This window comes from Sus scrofa, unplaced genomic scaffold (genome assembly GCF_000003025.6).
Source record: "Sus scrofa isolate TJ Tabasco breed Duroc unplaced genomic scaffold, Sscrofa11.1 Contig2662, whole genome shotgun sequence".
Taxonomy (NCBI): Eukaryota; Metazoa; Chordata; class Mammalia; order Artiodactyla; family Suidae; genus Sus; species Sus scrofa.
This window is the reverse complement of record NW_018085145.1, coordinates 113,914-130,301: the sequence shown is the minus strand read 5'-3', so window position 1 is coordinate 130,301 and position 16,388 is coordinate 113,914. Positions and strand designations below refer to the sequence as shown.

Sequence of the window (16,388 nt, the reverse complement as noted above, 5' to 3'; positions counted from 1 at the left end):
CACACACACCAAGTTCTTGTAGTTGTGCATATGCAAGTGTATTGTAAACATTTTTATGAGTTATATGTGTGCAAATTTAGCAAAATATTGAAATTTGATGAATTCAGGGGAAGCATGTGTTCCTTCTGCGCTTCAACTACTTCCAAAAAAAAGATGGCACAAGAAATTAAACCTGGGAGTTCTCGCTGTGGCTCAGTGGAAACGAATCCAACTAGTATCCATGAGGATGAGGGTTCAATCCCTGGCCTTGCTCAGTGGACCAGGGATCCAGCATTACCATGAGCTGTGGTGTAGGATCCTGAGTTACTGTGGCTGTGACACACTGTGCTAGCACAGGCTGGCAGCTATAGCTCGGATTTGACCCCTATCCTGGGAGCTTCCATATACCGCAGGTATGGGCCTAAAAAGCAAAAAAAAAAAAAAAAAAAAAAAAAAACCTTGAATCTGGCCCAATGAGAAGTCTCTCTGACCTCCCTAGAGAAGCTGAATTGCTCCCTGCGCCTCTATCCCCATTTGCTCAGCACCTGTCACTACCACCTTCCGTCTCCACTGTGATTTCCCCGGGGGCAGGTCCCCTCACTGCTGTACCTTCATTGCTTCAATAGCCCCTGACATGTCCAGTGTGGCAGTCCTTTCTGAAGGGACCTGGACAATGGATGGGTGGCTGTTTGCCCCCCCACCACCACCACTTTTCATAACTATCACTCACTGCTCACCATATTTTTGGCACCAGTCCAGTTACTATTAGTGAGAATGTGGAAGGATGCTATTAAGAGTACCAGATGATTATTTCGGATCTTAAGTGAATGTTGTTTTACTGTAGTTATATTTTCATTTATCTTGGTATAAAATGTACCCTTCCCAAAAACAGGGCCTTTCACACCAAAGCCCTAATAGAAATTCTTGTTAATAAAAGAGAGAGAGGAGTTCCCATCGTGGCTCAGTGGTTTTAGTGAATCCGACTAGGAACCATGAAGTTGTGGGTTTGATCCCTGGCCTTGCTCAGTGGGTTAAGGATCCGGCGTTGCCATGAGCTATGCTATAGGTTGCAGACACGGCTCAGATCTGGCGTTGCTGTGGCTCTGGTGTAGGCTGGCGGCTACAGCTCTGATTAGACCCCTAGCCTGGGAACCTCCATATGCCACGGGAGCAGCCCAACAAATGGCCAAAAAAAAAAAAAAAAAAGAGAGAGAGAGAGACAGAGAGCGAGAGAGGGAGTGTGTGTGTGGTGGCATTTCTTTTTCACCCCTAATGTAGCAGTAATGTGAAGGTAATATAACCCACTCCTTTGCAAACATGGATTTCACAAATGTTTGAAAGTGTCACATCAAGTTTTACTGTGAGGATGTCACACTTTTCTGGCATTTGCATAGAGTAACCACATTGTACTTGAAGGATATCACCTGAAAACAGTGGCCTGAGAACAGCTAAAGACAATAGGGGAAATTGGAAGAGCCAGAGTTTAATATAAAGAAAGGTTGAACAGTGAGCCACGACTAACTCAGAAGTGGGAGTGATGAAGCAGAGCCCAGATCTATGAAAGATATTGTATGGGCAAGATATCAGGATTACAGGCTGCCCTGGGGAAACCAGAAAAGCCTTCACAACAGAAACTGTTAGGTTAAGCCTATGAACTATACTCCAGGAAGCTATTCATGAAATCAACTGACTGCTAAATAGGTAAGAATTTGAGAGAACATCTGCTACACATGAATTGATACTTTACAAAACCCCATGTATTTACACACCATGTGCATAGGCTAAGGCATGTAAATGACCTGTGATGTGCTCCAAGTCCCAGAGCCCACTCACATGCGAGGGCCTCGCTCAGAAGAGAACTCGCAGTGGAACACCACGATGACACGCTTGCCATCTGTAGGTACGATGGGCTTCTTGAGTAGGAAGTCTTCAACCTCTTCTTCCATATGCAAGTTCACTGCACCCTGTGAAGGCACCAGAGACTCTCACCTCATATTTACAGTAATGATTCAAATGGGCACCTCAAATTCCGTTGTGACCACATGTGCTTTAGGAGTGGTATTTGTAAATGTGGGGGGTAAATGTGGGGCTTTCACAGCCATAAGACAGTGGCAAACATTAACGCTGTGATTAAAGTACCTCCTTACCATATTTCAACACTATTTTAGTGGTTAAAAGATTAAAATGGCACAGGAGTTCCCATCGTGGCGCAGTGGTTAACAAATCTGTCTAGGAACCATGAGGTTACGGGTTCGATCCCTGGCCTTGCTCAGTGGGTTGAGGATCCAGCGTTGCCATGAGCTGTGGTGTAGGCCAGCAGCTGTAGCTCTGATTGAACCCCTAGCCTGGAAATCTCCATATGCTGTGGGAGCGGCCCTAGAAAAGGCTAAAGAGACCCAAAAAAAAAAAAAAAAAAAAAAAAAAAGATTAAAATGGCACAATCAATTATCTTCTTTCTGGAAAAGCGTTCCAACACTGGCCTAACCAGGCAACTTAACTTAACTCTAAAACTTATGAGGCATCACTAGGTGTGGCACAAATGGGGACATGTTGCCAAAGACTGGCTTCTCCTCTGGCTTCATGTTCAGTCATGAAATTAGTGGGCACTATTTGGAAATGCCCCTGATGGTGATGGCGTAAGGGACAAAACAGGGAGCATTTGCTATGCCATGTGGTAGGGATTAGTACAGACAAGGGAGCATTCTTTCTGTGTACCAGGACTCAGATGCCTTTCATGCCCACTGCCTCTTTTCATATGTTTTACTTTTTTAGGGCTGCACACTCACACCTGCATCCTCACTGATACTAGTTGGATTCGTTTCTGCTGTGCCACAATGGGAACTCCCACCACTGCCTCTCTGTACACTTATGATAACCAGCATATAAGCTTTATAAGCAGCCAAACATTACCTCCCCCTTTAAAAAACAAAACACCCACAGAAATGCTGCCATAGCTCCCATGACAAGAGGACTCACTGGCAAGTTTTAGGAATCCATACCTTGATGTGGCCGCCCTCATATTCATATGGGTATCGGCAGTCAATGATAACGAACTCTTTAATGAGGTTGGCAAACTTGCCGTTCAAAACAGATGCTATCTGTGGAAAGAGAACCGAGGAGAATTAACCCTGGCTGCTAAGAACAATGAGATTTCAATACCCCATGTGTGGCAGGTTCCAAAAGGATGGCTTACAATTTCTGGAGAGATGTATTTTAAATCCTGATGCTTCCCAGCAACTGTATGAAAGAGATAACCCTTAAAAAAAGAGAGAGAGAAGAGAAACACTTAGTAAATCTGAAAGCTTAAAAATGCAATACTGGAGGAGTTCCCGTCATGGCACAGCGGAAATGAATCCGACTAGGAACCATGAGGTTGCGGGTTTGATCCCTGGCCTCGCTCAGTGGGTTAAGGATCTGGTGTTGCCACGAGCTGTGGTGTAGTCAAAGACGGGGCTCGGATCTGGCATTGCTGTGGCTCTGGTGTAGGCCAGCAGCTACAGCTCTGATTGGACCCCTAGTCTGGGAACCTCCATATGCCATAGGTGCGGCCCTAAAAGGACAAAAAGACCAAAAAAAAAAAAAAAAGGTAATACTGGAATTCCCGCTGTGGTGCAATGGGATTGGTGGTATCTCTGCAGTGCTGGGACACAGTTCAGTCCCCAGCCTGGCACAGTGGGTTAAAGTTCCACCATTCATTGCCACAGCTGTGGCTCAGGTCATAACTGTGGCTTGGATCTGATCCCTGGCCTGGGAACTCCATATACCATGGGGTAGACAAGAAAGAAAACGAACAAATAAACAAAAAAAAAATAATCTAATAGTACATGTTGGTTATTTGTGTAGGTGCTTCATTAACATCCTGACTGAACTTTCGCAGACCTTTAAGGCACATTATCCCCATTTCCAGATGTCAAAGCCAGACACTTTGTTCAAGGTTAGCCAGCTAATAGGCCAGCCTGCAATACAGAAACCTCAGGTGATTTCCTTTTTCTCCTGCTTTTGTCAGGAACCCTCACCTCAGCACTTAAAGGACACAGCCAAGAATAACTTCCCTGGTTTACTGAGCATTTGCCATGTCCAACACAGTGCTAGACACTGAGGTAGAAGGAGTGAGACCCAACCCAGCCTTGAAGGGGAAGACAAGCACCTCAGCATTACTCATTAGGGTGACTGGTGCACTCAAGGCTCACCCATCCCTGTGGCCGTGTGCAAGATCATTATGACAAACATAACCAACAGCTTTAGGTCAAGTGCAAGCTTCTACCAACAAGGACATACCACACCCAAGTCTTTGTTTGCTCTTCCCTTCAGACTGCATCTGTCTTCTATTTTTAACTCACTTATCTCTCCCACCTGGCTGAAATATCTAGCCCGGATTGAAACCTCCCCCAGTTGCTGGGCTGAGACAACCCCTCCTCTCATTCTTCAGTCTGCTGCTTGTGTTACACTAATGTTTACTTCAAGTTACCTTGTGATACATGTGGTTCATGGCCACCTGACATGTCTTACTGACCACATGTTCAGTGTTTTGTGGGAAGGAACTGCCTCATTTTTGGAATCTTTGCCTTACACATAATACATGCTTCAATAAGTGTTAGCAATGTTAGTGCAGAGGAGTCTGGTCTGGGAACCTTCAAGTCATATGCAGCTAAACAAGCTAATGACATCTTTCCCTGTCCCTCCCTCTATTTCACCACAGCTCAAAGGCAGCCAACCCATACCAGCTGTCAGCAGGCTTTCCTCTATACCTCCCTGGGGGCCCTGCTCCTCTGAAAAATGGAGAGATTTAGTCTCAATCCTGGACCTTCTAAGGTGACCTTCTGATATAAAGACTTATATACAGTGAGGCTAGAGGTCTATTTCTGTTTCTTTATACTTATCTGCATCACTACTTTCATAATCACAAACACAGTTCCCAGAGAGCCTGGTCTTTGGGTTGAGGTCAAGGTGGCTGGTGGATGGCTCCTTACTAGAAACCTCTGATCAGTACCAGTAAGGTCTACAGTCCCACAGAGACCAAGATACACCTGATTACAAGTTTGTTTCCTTATCTTAAAGAAATTTCAAACTGTGTCCCTGGGCAGGGGGGAATAGCTGAGGGGCCACCTAAAAGAGGGAGGGAAGAAGCCTGAGGGAGAGTTTCTAGGTAACCCTCCAATCCTGCATCACAGAGTAGTTCTTCTTGCAATTACCTTGGAGAAGTCTCCTATAAGGTCCCTTGGGTCATTATCCAAAATGTTCTCAATGGTCCCTTTCGGAGAAGATGCCAGGGATAAAGACTGATGTAAAATCTGTAACAAGCCAAAGGTGGAGAATGAGGCCAGGCTTCTGAACAGAAGTTATGAAAACATTTACCCAGAACACATCAAAAGGAGGAGACTGAAATGGTAACATCTATATTAAGCAAATAAAGCAGTTTTGTCTTTTTTTCTTTAAGGGCCACACATTTAGCATATGGATGTTCCCAGACTAGAGGCTGAATCGGCCTATACTATAGCCACAGCAACGTCAGATCAGAGCTGCATTGGCAACCTAAACCACAGCTCATGGCAGGCAACACCAGATCCTTAACCCACTGATCGAGCCCACATCCTCACGGATACTAGTCAGCTTCATTAACTGCTATAGGTCGCAGACATGGCTCAGATCCTGCATTGCTGTGGCGGTGGCACAGGCTGGCAGCTGCAGCTCGGATTCAACCCGCAGCCTGGGAACTTCCACATGCCACAAATGTGGCCCTAAAAAAAAAAAAAAGGAAAGAAAGAATATGGTCTATCCATTGAGAAGCTATAGGGGTGCAGTGAGCTCCCCTAGGTCACTGTTCTCTCTAAATATGATGGCTGACCGTTCAACAACACAGGGTTAGTCAGGACCACCATCTTGCACCCCTGGATCCAACCAACCATGGACTGTGCAGTACTATAGTTATACCAATGTTGTTCAAGGGTCAACTGTATTTTCCACTAAAGGAAACCAGGGCTTTTTGAAGAACTGATTGACTCTAGGTTGGGACAAGAAATGCACAAGGTAACCCTGGAACACCCTGTCACAATAGCAAGGAAGCACTCATATTTCAAAAGGCATATCAAAAGAGCTAATCATGCAAGGTAAGGATTTCTTACCTGGTGCACAAAAAGTGCTTGATAAACAGAAACATGTTAAAAAGTTAAGAAATTCTGGAGTTCCCGTCGTGGCGCAGTGGTTAGCGAATCTGACTAGGAACCATGAGGTTGTGGGTTCGGTCCCTGGCCTTGCTCAGTGGGTTACGGATCCGGCATTGCCATGAGCTGTGGTGTAGGTTGCAGAGGCGGCTCGGATCCCAAGTTGCTGTGGTTCTGGTGTAGGCTGGTGGCTACAGCTCCAATTCAACCCGTAGCCTGGGAACCTCCATATGCTGCAGGAGCGGCCCTAGAAAAGGCAAAAAAAAGGGCAAAAGAAATTCTGTTGATCAAAAGAACAAGAACATGGAGTTCCCGTTGTGGCACAGTGGTTATCCAACTATGAACCATGAGGTTGCGGGTTCGATCCCTGGCCTTGCTCAGTGGGTTAAGGATCGGGTGTTGCCGTGAGCTGTGGTGTAGGCTGCAGACGAGATTCTGATCTGGTGTTGCACTGGCTCTGGCGTGGGCTGGCAGCTACAGTTCCCATTCGACCCCTAGCCTGGGAACCTTCATATGCCGCGGATGCGGCCCTAAAAAGACAAAAGACAAAAAATAAAAATAAAAAAAGAACAAGAACAGGTAAGCCAGAGTGGGCAGATGTACATTCATTTCAATGAAAGATTCGTCTGTGATTATAAAAAGTATTCCTAGAAGTAAGAGGCAACCTAATAGAAATATGGGCTAGAAACATGGTTAGTGACACCTAGAGGAAAATCTAGGACCAAGAAAAATGACTATCAAGGAAATGCAGATTAAAATCAGACACCAGGCACTCACCAGAATGGCTAAAATTAAAGGGATGACCAACACCAGATATTGGTAAGGACAGGGAAGAACTGGAACTCTCACACACTGTTGTGAGTACAGGTGTCCCTTGGTATCCATGAAAGACTGGCTTTAAGACCCTCAAGAATGCTTACATAAAATAGCAGTTCCCATCATGGCTCAGTGTTTAACGAATCCGACTAGGAACCATGAGGTTTCGGGTTGGATCCCTGGCCTTGCTCAGTGGGTTAAGGATCCAGTGTTGCCGTGAGCTTTGGTGTGGGTCGCAGGTGAGGCTTGGATCCCACGTTGCTGTGGCTCTGGCGTAGGCCGGCGGCTACATCTCCGATTAGACTCCTAGCCTGGGAACTTCCATGTGCCGTGCGGGTGCGGCCCTAGAAAAGGCAAAAAAAAAAAAAAAAAAAAAAAAAAAAAAAGAATGCTTACATAAAATAGTGTGTGGTAGAGTCAGTGCTCAATGACCTTGGGTTCCAAAGTTGTTTGAATCTGGATCTAGAACCTCCAGATATGGAGGGCTGACTGGAAAACCACTTTGGAAAACTATATGGCAGTGTCTACTAAAGCTAATAAGCAACATGCTTAGCCTATGACCCAACAATTCCACAAGAAATGAAAGTGCATGTTTACCCTCCCAAAATTGTACAAATATCATTAACTAGTATTTGACAAGGGAGCCAAGGATACTCTATGAAGAGAAGATAAATCTTTTTAATAAATAGGGCTGGGGAAATGGAATATTCGCATGTGAAAGAATGAAACTAGATCCCTAACTTACTCATAAAAGGAACTCAAAATGGATTAAAGGAGACTGAAAACCGAAAAACTCCTAGGAGAATACACAGGAAAAAAGTTCCCTGACATGGGTCTTGCAATGATTTTTTTGGATTTGATACCTAAAGTATAGCAAGAAAATCAAACTGAAAAGCTTCTGTTCATTAAGACAAATGATTGGGAGTTCCTGTTGTGGCTCAGCAGGTTAAGAGCCTGACTAATATCCATGAAGATGCGGATTCAATCCAACTACAATGAGCTATCACATTACACTCACAAGGAGCAATGCATTAAGCATGTGCTGTGGGTTGTCACTGCAGTGGCTCTGGTTACTGCTGTGATGCATGTTCAGTCCCTGTCCTGGGATCTTCCACATGCTACGGGAGCAGCCAAAAAAACAAAACAAAAAAAACAAACAAAAAAACACCATCAAAAAAGAGAAAAAACAAGTGTTGACAAGGATGTGAAGAAAAGGGGACCCTTGTACAATATTGCTGGGATTGTCAAGTGGTGTGACCATTATGGAAAACAGTATGGACACTCCTTAAAAAATCAAAAATAGAACTAACATGATCCAGCAATTCCACTTCTGGGGAAATATGTAAAGGAAGTGAAAACAATACGTCAAAAAGACATCTGGGAGTTCCTGTTGTGGCTCAGTGGTAACAAACCCAACTAGTATCCAAGAGGATGTGTGTTCGATCCCTGGCCTAGCTCAGTGGGTTAAGGATCTGGTATTGCCATGAGCTGTGATGTAGGCCAGCAGCTTGTAGCTCAAAGATTCAACCCCTAGCCTGGAAACTTCCATATGCCGAGGGTGGGGTCCTAAAAAAGATACCTGCTCCCACATGTTTAGAACACCTTTTTTGTAAGAGCTAAAGACATGGAAGTAACCTAAGTATTCAACCACAGATGAATGGATAATGAAGTTGTGATACATACATAATAGATTATCATTCAGCTATAAAAAAAAGGACATCCTGCCATTTGCAACAACATGGATGGACCTTGAGGGCATTATGCTAAGAGAAACAAGTCAGAAAAGGACAAATGCTGTATGACATCACTTAAAAGCTTAAATAATACAATACAGGAGCGCCCTCATGGCACAATGGTTTAAGGATCTGACATTGCCACAGTTGTGGATAGGTCGTAGCTGCAGTTCAGATTTGATCCTTGCCCTGGGAACTTCCATATGCTGCAGGTACAAATGAAAAAGAAAAAAACAAAATAAAAAAACCTTTCTCACAATACAAATCACCACCACAACCACCAACACAAATATCAAATTCATAGAACAAGAGATCAGATTTGTAGTTACCAGAGGCAGGCAGTAGGGGAGGGGGCCTGTATAAAGGTGGTCAAAATGTACACATAAGGAAATAAAATAGCTAAAATACCCAGAGCTAACTGACAATGAAAAACACTACAAAGTTGTGAGACAAACCTAAAAATTTATAGATCTACATAGATTAGGACACAAGAAAAATTAAAAACAAACACCAATGAAAAAAATTTATAGCCCTACTCCACGGCCCATAAACAAGGGGGGAGCTTAGACTTCCACCTTTGCCAGGCTGTAATTAAGGGTGCCAGTCTTGGAGTTCCCATCATGCCAGAGCAGAAACAAATCTGTCTAGGAACCATGAGGTTGCAGGTTCGATCCCTGGCCTCATTCAGTGGGTTAAGGTTCCAGCATTGCCATGAGCTGTGGTGTAGGTCGCAGACATGGCTCAGATCTGGCATTGCTATGGCTGTGGCATAGGCTGGCAGCAACAGCTCCGATTAGAGCCCTAGCCTGGGAACCTCCATATGCTGTGGGTGGTGCGGCCCTAAAAAGACAAAAAAAAAAAAAGGGTCCCAATCTCTACTAGCATGGTGATGGAGGCCTAGTAGGGAGTCAAAACTCCCACTCTTGGAGTTCCCGTCGTGGCTCAGTGGTTAACGAATCCGACTGACTAGGAACCTTGAGGTTGCGGGTTCGGTCCCTGGCCTTGCTCAGTGAGTTAAGGATCCGGCGTTGCCGTGAGCGGTGGTGTAGATCGCAGATGCGGCTTGGATCCCACGTTGCTGTGGCTCTGGTGTAGGCTGGTGGCTACGCCTCCGATTAGACCCCTAGCCTGGGAACTCCATATGCCGTGGGAGCGGCCCAAGAAAATGGCAAAAAGACAAAAAAAAATCAACTCCCACTCTTGCCCAGCAGTCATGAAGCCTGCTCTCACCCTAAGTGGTGTACCAAGGGAGGTTGTGCTGGGGAACCTAAACTTCCACCACCACCCCCCCGCAGTACGAGAGGACTACTAAAACAAGTTTTACATAGTCTCAACACCCAGAGTATACAGATAAGACTTGAGAAATCACTTGTCATACCAAGAACCAGGAAAATTAAAGCTTGAATAAGAAAAGACAATCAACGGAAACTCACAACCAATACACAGATACTGGAATTATCTGACAGGACTTTATTTTATTCTTTTTATGGCCACGCCCTTGGCATATGGAAGTTCTTCGAATCGAATCAGAGCTACCAGCTTACATCACAGACACGGCAACACCAGATCCTTAACCCACTGAGCAGGGCCAGGGATGGAACCTGTGTCCTCATGGATACCAGTTGGGTTTGTTACCACTGAGATACAACAGAACTCCCTCTGATAGGATTTTTAAAGTAACCATCAAAAACTGCTTCAACAGGCAATTAGAAGTATGGCTGAAACAAATGAGAAAACCATCAAGTCTCAGCAAAGAAAAAGAAGAACCAAATGAGAATTTCAGAACTGAAAGATATAATATCATAGTCTTTGAACAAAAAGGAATCTGCAGAACTAACCTCCTGAGGCTTCTCTGGACTAGCTGCCTCTTCTGGACTGGCCCCAGCCACGCTCTTCCTCCGCTTCCTGTTTCCACATGGGGACTCCTCCTGTGATCGATCTGGTCTTTTCAACATTGACCGGATGGTGGAGTTACACATGGACGGGGAGTCAAACAGCTTGCATCGACTGCCCTTAGGTGTAACAAGAGAGACCCATCTTTCATTAAAATCCACTCTCTTGAATGGTAGAAAATAGACCAAAGGCTTCCAGGGATGCTTTAGATTAATCCATCCCAAATTAGGAAACAGACACTGTCCACTGGTGCTCGATGAACATGTTCTAAATCTGACATCCTATGGAAATGAGAAAGACTATCCATACCCTCAAAAGACTTAATGTCTGCACGAGGTCCTAAGAGTCAAACAACTGTTACCTTTTAGCCAGGAACACATTTTTGGCTTCTTCTTCCCCTCTAGTTTATTACTTGCACCTTGCTAGAGCAGCTTGATAGTTTAACACTCTACCTAAATCCAGAAAAGGTGTGAGGTAGCTGGATTATACTATAAATTAGAGCCAGTTAAAGTGACAAAAAAAGTCTTAAGTTTACAGTGGGCAGGAGTGCCTCCAAAACTGTGTTCAAAAGTCCTTCTCAGAGTTCCCATTGTGGTGCAGCAGAAATGAATCCAACTAGGAACCATGAAATTTCGGGTTTGATCCCTGGCCTCACTCAGTAGGTTAAGGATCTGGCATTGTTGTGGCTCCGGTGTAGGCCAGCAGACACAGCTCCGATTCGACCCCAGCCTGGGAATCGCCACATGCGTGGGTACGGTCCTTAAAAAAAAAAAAACCCACAATCAAACAATCAGTCAATCAATAAAAGATTTACAAAGCCAAAGGAAATACAAGATGTACCACAGTAATTTTTTTTAGTTTTGTTTTGGCTGCACCTGCGACATGTGGAAATTTCTGGCCCAGGGACTGAACACAAGCCACAGCAGTGGCAACAAAGAATCCTTAACTGCTAGGCCACCAGGGAAACCCCACTTGGCCTTTTAAAGACTAATTTCTCAGAGTGTGAGGGCAGCCAACCTGACTAGTGGAAGAGACAGTCTGACTTCAGCTCTCTAAACTCATCTCAGTCCATTCACAACTCAGTGTGCACTGGTCCAGCCCTTCCTTTTGGGAAGAATGTCCTTTCAGACCCCTTTTCAAGCTGACCCTAAATTTTCAATGTTGCCTCTTTTTTGAAAGGATCCTGATAGTCTCCAGTGGGTATGTCACTTTCTCATTGGCTTGTGCAGAGACCAAGGATTTTCCCTTTTTTTTCTTTTTTTCTTTTTAGAGCCGCACCTGTGGTATATGGAGGTTGCCAGGCTAGCAACGCTGGATCTCTGACCCACTGGGCGAGGCCAGGGATGGAACCGGCATCCTCATGGATACTAGTTGATTTGTTTCTGCTAGCCACAATGGGAATTCTGGGAGGTGTGTCTTGACGCTAACCAAGGTCTGGCCTATTAACTCTGCCTCATTCAGGGCCACAGCCCCAGGCCATCCATACCTGCATCCACAGGTGGGAATGTCAGGAACCCTCAATAGCTGTCACTGTGTGGAATCTCAAACCCCTAACTGGTTTAACTTTCACAACCTCCCTTACTGGAAGACCACCCAGCCTTTCTTTTCTTGCCGTATCTTATTGGCTCAAAAAGGAACAGCTGCAGGAACCTAGCCTGCTCCTACAGTGGCCACCACATAGCTCTGCTAAAGTTCTTTAATCCAAACCTGGTTGTTCTTTTTTCTTCATTTACGACTAATTAATTCCTCTTCAAAAGAACCCTTTCTGTCCATAATAGCTATCACAGTCTGAGTCTCCTCATTCTACTGAGTGTTCTCTGAATGTGCTCCAGCCACTCCCCATTCTCTGAGCAGTGCAAAGTAAAAAAATATGGCAGTCCAGAGTGTTCTCTCCTTCCTAATCAGAACAGGCCAGGGCTGGCATCGCCCTTTTCTGCTCTGGGCCAGAGTTTTGCAGTCAATACTCCTAAGGAGGGTGGTGCTGTCTGCTGCAGGGCCATGGTGGCGGGGGCTGAGTGGGTATGGATAGTGCCTGCAACAAAAGTCTGTCTCTTTCTGCTGCCTCAGATCAAATTCCTTGTTAGCTACAAACTGCTCACTAGTAAACTGTCAATTAAGATCTAAAATGACACAGCTGACAGAGTTTAAGAGAATAAATGAGCCTCTTAAGTTCAATTTGGCAGGTATTTCCCAGATATTACCTGGTAATCTTAACCAGAAGTTAATGGAAACATCACAGTTGTATAGAAAAGACATTAACTGACCAAGAATCACTGGGATGAGCTAGAAATCATAAAAACAAGAGCTGCATCCATGTACATTACCCAGACTTCCACATGTACCAATGAACACCAAAAACCTTGAAAAAACAGTGTGCATGAACACCTGAAAACACCAGTCAAGGGAGAGGCCATAGACCCAAAGACAGACTCTCAAATGAAACAATTTTGATTCCTATGGCTCCCTATGACACACCAGAACCTACCAGGTTTGTAGTTCTTCTCATGACAAGGGGGGCTGTCCAGAGGCTCGCCATGCAGGATGGGGTTTCTTCATCATTCTAAACAAAGAAAAACTGTGTCACAAAGGTCCAGTAGAGACCAACATTAGTTTACTTTAGAATTCTGCCTGAGGAATACCATTAAAGCCTGGATAGGGAGCATCTAGTGTTCACCCTCTTCCCCTCTGCCCAGCATTTTAAGGTCAGAAGAGAGTAACACTTAACAGTTCCGATGATATCTGAACAGAGCTAAGGCATGCCCCTGAGGGGAGTAAGGAGGCAACCTGTCTCCTCAGCTTATACCCTGTGGCAGCTATTCTCCCACTGTTCTTTCATGTCTCTTGCATGATTAGCAGCTCCTTCAAGGTAAAAAGGATCACATGGGTGTCTTCTTTTGAAGTCCTCCGTAAGATTTAATCAGACAAGAAGCAAAGTCTCAATAAATTCCCACCAAATGAACAAAATTATCAGCCAACTCAAGTCCTGGGGAACCACTGTTCTTTTTCAGATGACTTCTCTCCAGGACATAGTTAATAAAATGCATAGGAAGACACACACACAGATTACCTTCAGATTCTCTCCATCCAGAAGATCCATGAAGCCATCATCCTCATCAGACAAAGTGGCAGTCACAGGTGACTGGGGCATAAAAAAAGGAATGAAATTCCCTGGTTCACCGCCATCTCTTTCATTTGAGGAAAGCTACAAAGCAGAATTCATGGCTTGTTAATAAATGGTCAACTCTGATTTCCTTGGATAGGTCACTAGTTTTTAAGAGGAAAACATACTATATTTGTTGTAGTAAGTTTTAGCAACTTTAAAACAAAAAAGAAAGAAACCTAAGATTGTAAGTGATTTGATGTCCACCCAGTTCAGTTAGGCTAAGTAGCCCTCTTCATAAAATTCTTCTCAGAAGCAATTCATCTTACAGTGGAATCTGGGGCTACCTCTCATGAAGGGCAAGGTTGGTTTTGTCTGAGGATTATAACTAGTGAACATGGATCAATATGAGGGTTGTGATAATTTGAAATGAAGAACGGTGATGATACCAAGACTCTGTGGAGACAATAAAATGGACCGGAGAATGCTTCTGTAACACCAGTTCTGACAGAAGGAGATAAAGGGAGACTTGGTTCTAGAAAGTTCATCCTAGTTCTTTGGCCCTGGAATTTAAATGACAGCTGCTCTGTTTTTACTGAGGAATTATCGTGCCACACACTATGATATAATCCTTATAGTATAATCCAATTTAAGCCTCACAACAGACTAAGGGTAGTTAATTCTTTCCTTTTTATTTAACAAATCAGGCAATCCATGCTTAAGAAAGGTTACCAAAGGAGTTCCAGTTGTGGCACTGAGGAAACTAATCTGGCTAGGAACCATGAGGTTGCAGGTTCGACTCCTGGCGTCGCTCAGTGGGTTAAGAATTTGGCATTGCTGTGAGCTGTGGTATAGGTCGAAGAGACATCTTCGATGCTGCATTGCTGTGGCTGTGGCTGGCAGGTGTAGCTTCGATTCAACCCCTAGCCTGGGAACCTCCATATGCTGTGGGTGCGGACCTAAAAAGCCAAAAAAAAAAAAGAGATCTCCAAGATCACAGAGCTCATTTGTTTGACTACAAAGTCCAAGTTTTTCTTCCCACTATGCTCTCCCTAGAGAGTAAAAGTAGAATATGTCTCATTAGGCAATGCTATTTTTACTTTCTAAAGGCAGGAAAAAAGTTCAAAGATTTTTTTTTTCTCCCACAGCAACAGGTGGTCCCAATGTAAGTTTCACAAACAAAATCCTTAAGTAGGATGATTTCATTTAGATGTATCACAAAAACTGACATTGCAGGGAGTTCCCGTCATGGCTCAGTGGTTAATGAATCTCACTAGGAACGATGAGGTTGTGGGTTCGCTCCCTGGCCTTGCTCAGTGGGTTAAGGATCCGGCGTTGCCATGAGCTGTGGTACAGGTTGCAGACATGGCTTGGATCCCGAGTTGCTGTGGCCTTGGCGTAGGCCAGTGGCTACAGCTCCAATTAGACCCCTAGCCTGGGAGCCTCCGTGCCTCGCGGGAGCGGCCCTAGAAAAGGCAAAAAAAAAAAAAAAAAAAAAAAAAAAAACCCAAAAAAACCTTACAATGCAAAAATTATATTCATGTTATAGACACCAAACTAGGGAAATCTGGCAATTAGTGGCATATCTTTAGTCAAGGTACACAGATGGCAATGCAAGATGGCATAAGCAAGTCTATAAATACCTGCTGCAGCCAGCCCCTTCATTTTATTTTATTTATTTATTTATTTTTTGTCTTTTTGTTGTTGTTGTTGTTGCTATTTCTTGGGCCGCTCCCACGGCATATGGAGATTCCCAGGCTAGGGGTTGAATCGGAGCTGTAGCCACCGGCCTACGCCAGAGCCACAGCAACGCGGGATCTGAGACGCGTCTGCAACCTACACCACAGCTCACGGCAACACTGGATCGTTAACCCACTGAGCAAGGGCAGGGACCGAACCCGCAACCTCATGGTTCCTAGTCGGATTTGTTAACCACTGCGCCACGACGGGAACTCCAGCCCCTTCATTTTAAATGTTACCTTAATAATCAACACAACTAGCACGTGCTACTGGCTAAGAGTCATTAAACAGCTCATGTCTAGGTCAAAATTTTAGGTTACTGTAGTTTATGGGGACTAATGAAAAAATGAATTCCCAAAAATAAGCACATCTTCTTAGAAATCCTTCATGTTTATGGTAAATAATTGTGCAACGATGTCATTTTACTTGAAATTCAAGAGTCAAATGGAAGATTCCCCTAATGATATATCTGTTTCACTAACTTGTGTTTATTGAGTTATTTCTTTTTTTTAAGCCAGTCAGGTTATTTATTTATTTATTTATTTATTTTATTTTTCTTTTAGAGTATTTATTTATTTATTTATTTTTGTCTTTTGTCTTTTTTGTTGTTGTTGTTGCTATTTCTTGGTTCTTGGGCCGTTCCCGCGGCATATGGAGGTTCCCAGGCTAGGGGTTGAATCGGAGCTGTAGCCACCGGCCTATGCCAGAGCCACAGCAACGCGGGATCTGAGCCGCGTCTGCAACCTACACCACAGCTCATGGCAACGCCGGATCGTTAACCCACTGAGCAAGGGCAGGGACCGAACCCACAACCTCATGGTTCCTAGTCGGATTCGTTAACCACTGCGCCACGACGGGAACTCCCAGTCAGGTTATTTAATATTGAGAGAAAATGCCAATTTGAGAAGTTGTGACATGTAGCAGTCTGTGAAACAAAAAAGGTCTTTTACTGTTACCTCAATTCTT

General features: G+C 44.3%; 1 protein-coding gene across 5 annotated transcripts in view; it reads right to left on the bottom strand.

Moving 5' to 3' along the window:
• The window catches only part of CDC25A (cell division cycle 25A), a 30,560-nt gene that overhangs the window by 3,118 nt on the left and 11,054 nt on the right, over positions 1 to 16,388 (bottom strand). For all 5 annotated transcript variants that reach the window (XR_002341214.1, XM_021081938.1, XM_021081939.1 and 2 more), the window contains 7 exons: positions 13,650 to 13,784; positions 13,068 to 13,142; positions 10,528 to 10,701; positions 5,172 to 5,270; positions 3,173 to 3,235; positions 2,979 to 3,077; positions 1,813 to 1,943 (listed from right to left, as the gene is read on the bottom strand). Coding sequence is in view for 4 of the 5 variants with exons in the window: in XM_021081938.1 (XP_020937597.1) it covers positions 1,813 to 1,943; positions 2,979 to 3,077; positions 3,173 to 3,235; positions 5,172 to 5,270; positions 10,528 to 10,701; positions 13,068 to 13,142; positions 13,650 to 13,784 (776 nt within the window). In the remaining variant the exon portion in view is untranslated. The remainder of the gene's footprint in view (positions 1 to 1,812; positions 1,944 to 2,978; positions 3,078 to 3,172; positions 3,236 to 5,171; positions 5,271 to 10,527; positions 10,702 to 13,067; positions 13,143 to 13,649; positions 13,785 to 16,388) is intronic.